This window comes from Myotis brandtii, unplaced genomic scaffold, assembly GCF_000412655.1.
Source record: "Myotis brandtii unplaced genomic scaffold, ASM41265v1 scaffold187, whole genome shotgun sequence".
Lineage (NCBI taxonomy): Eukaryota > Metazoa > Chordata > Mammalia > Chiroptera > Vespertilionidae > Myotis > Myotis brandtii.
The window spans coordinates 2945963-2951974 of NW_005356944.1; the positions used below are offsets into that span (position 1 = coordinate 2945963).

Genomic DNA, 6012 nt, shown 5'->3' on the forward strand with positions numbered 1-6012 from the left:
TCACACGGTTTCAAGGATGGTCCAAAGGTCACTGAGGAGGCAGAGCTGGGCAGTGAACTGTCCAGCCCGGTCACCCAGTGTCTACACTGTGCTCGGCCCTGAGGCTCTGCCGCCCATCCTGACAGGCTGTGTGACTTGGGGAGAGTCAGCACCCTCTCTGGGCCTTGGTTCTGTCCTGGCCCGAGCAGCTGAGAGGAGGGGCAGCCCAAGCTTGGAAACAGGCACAGCGGACCCTGGCATGACCGAGGGCAGGGGCATCCTCCACGGGTCCACCTTCTTCACTGCAGTTGGAGAAACTGAGGCCCAGCGAGCAGTCAAAACCTGAGCCAACCCACAAAATTGTCAGGCTTGACCCAGGAGAGCCACGTGACCTGGGAGCCACTCCTTCGGAGCCCCTGCCTGACCGTCCACCTCCTGAGCAGGCTCGTCCCCCTTCGACCTTTGCTCACCGCCCTCCTGCTGTGTTTTCACAGCACCCTCATCACAGCCTGGTCCTTCCTCCCAACCCCCACCAGGCCCAGCCTGCCCACTCCTTCCCGCCGGCCTGGTGTCCGGGTGGGGGTGGGAGGAAGACTCACTCCATATTGTAGTTTCTCTCAATGGCCCCTCTGGACTATGGTCAGTCACCACAGTGGAACCAGCACCTACGGCTGAAGCTGACCCCTGAGCTCTAAGGGACCCTGGGACGGGCCCCAGCCTCGGGCAGCAGGACCCCAAGACCGCTGGACAGGGAGAGGCCGCTCTCACAAACCTCGAGGCAAGGCCGTGACAGGGCCCTGGGAAGCCCAGGAGGGGTGTGGTCGGGGGCCCTCTGCAGCCAGGGCTGCTGTGCCCGACGCTGGCTCCCTTACAGAGTGTGGGCTCCACTGCATCCCAGAGTGGGAACCCCTGGGCCCCCGACCCACATGGTCTCATTTAACCCTCACATCAACTCTAAGGGGTAGGTGGGAGCCCATTCTACAAGCTAAGAAAACAGAGTCTCGGAGAAGTGAAGGGACTTGCCCAAAGGCACGGGTACCAGGTGGCCGAGAGGGATGCCACCCAGGCTGTCTAGGTGGTGGCGCCGGCGCAGGGAAGCGGCAGGGGAGCCGAGGGTGCTGTGCGAGCCGGGCCAGGGGCTCATCTGGAATTTGAGCCGGATCCCTCTGGGAGTCTGGGGTGGGGAAGAGGTGGGAGGGAGGGAGAGTTGGGAGGGGAGAGCAGCTGAGTAAAAGCCTGAAGGGCCTTAAGGCTCTCGGAGCCCCTGTGCGCTGGGTCAGAAACACCAGGAACGGTCTTCGTTCTGTGTCTGACGACGCGTCGCCAGGACCGAGCCTGGTCAGCAGTGACAGAGAAAGGAAAGGGCTGGGACGGGGAAGGATGGCGTGAGGAGGGGACACTTACCTGTCACATTCGTGGCTCTTGAACAGCCTCCTCAGGGCAGCAGGCTGCACCTGCTCGCAGCCTCCCTGGCAGCCAGGATGCAGTCATGTGACTGCTCTACCAACCAGGGGCCGCCGGAGTGGGGCATGCGGGGACTGCCCTCCCCACCCCACCTCCAGGAGGCTTTGCCCCTCATCTGAACCACAGCAACCAGTGGCCGAGAGGGCAAAGGGGACACGCCTAGGTGTGGTGAGGGCAGCAGAAAGTCCAGTCTTCACGGAGCAGTATCTTCTGGTCTTTGCTCACTGGGCTCACTGCCCAGACTGTGGCCTGGACACCCTCCAGTTATTCTCAACCCCCCTGGCTCTCTCTTTTCAGTCCAATGGTCATTTGAGGAAGCAACTTGTCAAGGCAGAGGTGGGAGAATGGGATCTCTTAGACCCAGGCCAATGGTCACTCGGCTTCTATCTGGGCCACCTACTCATCCATCAGTTTATCCATCCACCCAACCAGCTATATCCATCGTCTCATTCATCCACTCACTTGCCCTTCTCCCCACCTATTGTCTCATCCACCCACCCACTCATCCTTCCATCCATTCGTCTTTTCTCTTCCTTATCCATTCTTTCCTACACTCATCAACAAGCCCCTGTGAAGCACCTCCTTTGCGTCCACCCTGTTCCCTTTTGGAGACGACCATCCCCAACAATTCCCAGGGGAGCGGGAAGATCATCCTTCCCCTTATTCTCTCAGTCTCAGGCCCCTAGCCCAGGCTCTGAGGGGTGAGGAGCCCACCAAAGCCGGCCTGGGGGTGTTGGGAGGGGGCTTCCAGGTGGAGGACTGGGGAGAGGGCGAGAGGCTGGTCACAATGGACCAGATATGCTGTTCACTGAGCCCCAGCCCACCCTTCTCCGTAAAGCCCACCGTCTCCCAGCTCTGCCCTGTTTACTGTATGAACTCAGTTCAGCCCTGTCCTGTCTCTAGACCTCGGTTTCCCCATGTGGCAGACTCTGCCTGCTCTGACCTTCTGGGCGTCTAGGAGCAGGGAGGACAGCTGTGGCCACCCTGTGCACAGCCCCTGCCTGTGCTCACCGCAGACATCACTAATCCACCGCGGCACTCCTTCCTATTGGTTCTACACACAGCATCAGGGTTCTTGTCGATTACCTACTTCAGGGAATTGGCCAGATCTGATCACTTCAGGTCGGCTCCCCAAACCTTAGGTGTGAGGGGAGCTGTTAGAAATAGTTCTGTGTTTGCCCGGCGGGTGTGCTGGAGTGTCGACTCCTGAATCAAGAGGTCACTGGTTCGATTCCCGGTCAGAGCACATGCTGGGGTCGCAGGCTCCATCCCCAGGAGAGGGCGTGCAGAAGGCAGCCGATTGACGATGTTTCTCTCTCATCGATGCTTCTATCTCTCTATCCCTCTCTAAAAATCAACAAAAACATATTTTTTTAAAAAAAGAAATAGCTCTGTATTTTGGGAGCCTAATTATAGATCCTAATATAAGAGTGCTTTCCTTTTTTAAAAAATATGTTTTTATTGATTTTAGAGAGAGAGGAAGGGGGAGAGAGAGAGAGACATTGATGGGAGATAAACATTGACTGGCTGCCTCCTGCATGCCCCCTACTGGGGGACCCAGTCCACAACCTGAGCATGTGCCCTGACAGGGACTCGAACCCACGACCTTTCGGTGCATGGGATGATGTTCAACCAACTGAGCCACACCGGCCAGGGCAAGGGAGTGCTTTCTAACCCCCTGAATTACCCAACCTTGTGGGGGTGAAGGGGAGAGAAACATTGACTGGCTGCCTCTTGCATGCCCCCTACTGGGGGACCCAGTCCACAACCTGAGCATGTGCCCTGACAGGGACTCGAACCCACGACCTTTCGCTGCATGGGATGATGTTCAACCAACTGAGCCACACCGGCCAGGGCAAGGGAGTGCTTTCTAACCCCCTGAATTACCCAACCTTGTGGGGGTGAAGTTTCTGTCACCAGACATATCCAAGCAGAGGGTCAATGAATCTGTCAGGAGGATGCCCAGGGGATTTGGGCCCCGAGAGAGGGGGCCCAGCAGCCCAGAGGTCTGTCCAGCAGGGAGACTGTTCAGACAAAACCCCGGGAGCAGGACCTTTGCACTCTTGGAGGGGACGCTGCCTTTCGGGGACCGAGCACGTGGGCAGCAGTTGGAGAGAGGGGGGTGTGGAGGTGGGGCGCTGGAGATGGGCAGAGCGCTCACAGGAGGGTGCAGCTATGGGAGCCCAAGGCCCAGCTAATCAGCTTCTTCTTCACGGCGGTATAGGGCGGGTAGTGGAGTTCATTGAGCTTCTCCAGGCCCGAGTGGGAGAGCAGGCAGGCGCGGTGGTTGGAGAAGGTGTCGAAGGAGAACTTGCCGTGGTATCTTCCCATCCCGCTGTGGCCTGCATGGGCACGCACGTGAGGGTCTGAGGCTGGGCAGCCCACTGCCCACCCCTGGTAGCGGGCTCAGGGAAAGCCTGGCCATTCTAAGAGCCATTTTGCAGATAGGGAAACTGAGGCCATGAGAGGCCCAGGGCTTAGATCAACATTAACAGTGAATGAAGGCAAAACTGGGCTTTTCTGGGTCTGGAGCACCCACACCGGCTTCCCGGGGGTGGGGGCTGGAGGAGGAGGAGGGCAGGGCTCACCAACTCCCCCCATCGGCATGGACCACAGGGTCTGGTACATGAAGCCCTCGTTGCCTCCGAAGTTGCCACTGCTGGTCTGCGCCAGCACCTGGTTCACTACCTGGGGGCGGTGGGGGCAGAGTGGTGGGCTCATTGTCAGGAAAGGGGGGCTCGGCCCAGCCGTTCCACGGGGAGCAGAGGCACGCCCCGGCTCCATCCTCTACTGAGCAACATCGTCTCTCAAGCACTTTCCAAGCTGTCTGCACCCCTTTCAGCTCCTCTGTTGCCCCAACCCTGCCCGGGCCCACCTGGCTGCTGTTGGAGAAGGTGTACAGGGCCAGGGGCTTCTCCCGGCGGTTGATGAAGTCGATGGCCTCGTCCAGGCTCCTCACGGTCACGATGGGCAGGATGGGCCCGAAGATCTCCTCCTGCATCACCGGCTCCGTCTCCTGCACGTCCACCAGCACCGTGGGGGCTGCCCGGGCACAGGGGACGGCTCAGCCCCGGGCAGGGCCCAGGGACCGGGCTCCAGGATCGGGGATGTTCTAGGGAAGAGTCTCCCCACGGCCCTGAGAACTGACCGGGAACCCTGGACCCCAGCCTTGGTCTGACAGTCTCAGGGTGACCGGATCTCAGACCCCTGGAGCCCAGGGTCCCAGGTCCCAGCCTGTGGGAGCAGCAGCGTCACCGAATCGTGGGGCCCAGAGGCTGGGGCTGCTTTGTAAGAACAGCCCAGCGGGTGCACAGGCCGGGAATCGAGGGCCCACAGGACTCGGGGTCATGGTTGTGGAGCAGCAGCTGCTGGGGCTGAAGCTGGGGATCTGCATGTTCGGGAGCCTGGACACTGGGCCCAGCTCCAAGAAGCAGGGTCACGGGGTCACAGGCTCAGACCATGGCGACCTGTGGCGTTAGTGTCTGGGAATCGTGGCAGCAGAGCCGTGGACCTGGCTGGGCTCCATCAGTGGGGTCCTGGGAACCTCAGGGCCCAGACTCGGCCCAGCTGTGGCCTCCAGCGAAGGGCCTTAGCCCGGGGGTCCCGGGGTCGGGAGAGCGGGACTCACCGATGTAGCGGTCGCTCTCCTCACTCTGGCCCCCGATGGCCACGCGGCCACAGCCCAGCAGGCCCCGGAGCCGCTGGAAATGCTTCTCACTGACGATGCGGCCCAGGTCTGGGGAGGCCCTGGGGTCCTCGCCATAGAAGCGGGTGATGGCGCTCTGCAGGGCGGGCACCAGCCGCTCCTGCATTTCGGGGCTGCACAGGATGTAGTCGGGGGCCACGCAGGTCTGGCCAGCGTTGAAGTAGCGGAAAAAGGCCACTCGGTTGGCCACGGTCTGGGCGTCGCAGTTGTCGTCCACGTAGCAGGGGTTCTTGCCCCCCAGCTCCAGCGTGACGGGCGTCAGGTGCTTGGCGGCTGCGGCCATGACAATCTTGCCCACTCGAGGGCTCCCTGGGGACATGGGATGGGCCTTCATCCTCAACTGGCCTTGGCCAGATGGTTCAGACACCACCTGGGATCTGCCTGGCCATGCTCCCCGGGATCCCGCCCCCCAAGACCCAGAGGCCTGGCTGCTTGCCATCTGGGACACTCCCCACGGGGGCCACAGCCACCTACCCCCATGGCCTTTTCAACCTGCTCTTGGACGTCCCTGACCCAGGACACTGGCTGGGCCATCCTCACTGCTAGGGTTCTTGTCCCAGCATCAAGAAGGGTTCAGGAATCTGGAGAAGGCTGTGCATAGATGACATAGGAATCCGGGGACTAATAAAGAGTCCGGAGACCAGATATAATTTTGAAAGGCATTGGGGGTCAGAGGACCTTCAGCTAAAGGAACTGAAGACTCCCTCCTTGTCTAGGACCCTTGCTTTTTGTTTTTAAATATATTTTATTGATTTTTACAGAGATGAAGGGAGAGGGATAGAGAGTTAGAAACATCGATGAAAGAGAAACATCGATCAGCTGCCTCCTGCACACTCCCCACCGGGGATGTGCCCGCAACCAAG

At 60.1% G+C, this 6012-nt stretch overlaps 2 protein-coding genes across 2 annotated transcripts in view; both read right to left on the reverse strand.

The window, feature by feature from the left end:
• ACY3 (aminoacylase 3) overlaps positions 1-1466 on the reverse strand; it is a gene marked incomplete at its 5' end in the record, with an annotated part of 10820 nt that extends 9354 nt beyond the window's left edge. Inside the window, one exon of the mRNA XM_014538229.1 lies at positions 1384-1466. Coding sequence (XP_014393715.1) covers positions 1384-1466 — 83 coding nt within the window. The remainder of the gene's footprint in view (positions 1-1383) is intronic.
• A 1816-nt stretch (positions 1467-3282) lies between these two features.
• Positions 3283-6012, reverse strand: part of LOC102255064 (aldehyde dehydrogenase family 3 member B2-like) — a 4795-nt gene continuing 2065 nt past the window's right edge. The window contains exons 6-9 of the mRNA XM_005864336.2: positions 5072-5458; positions 4319-4485; positions 4032-4131; positions 3283-3785 (exon numbers count right to left, since the gene is read on the reverse strand). Coding sequence (XP_005864398.1) covers positions 3601-3785; positions 4032-4131; positions 4319-4485; positions 5072-5458 — 839 coding nt within the window. The 3' untranslated portion in view covers positions 3283-3600. The remainder of the gene's footprint in view (positions 3786-4031; positions 4132-4318; positions 4486-5071; positions 5459-6012) is intronic.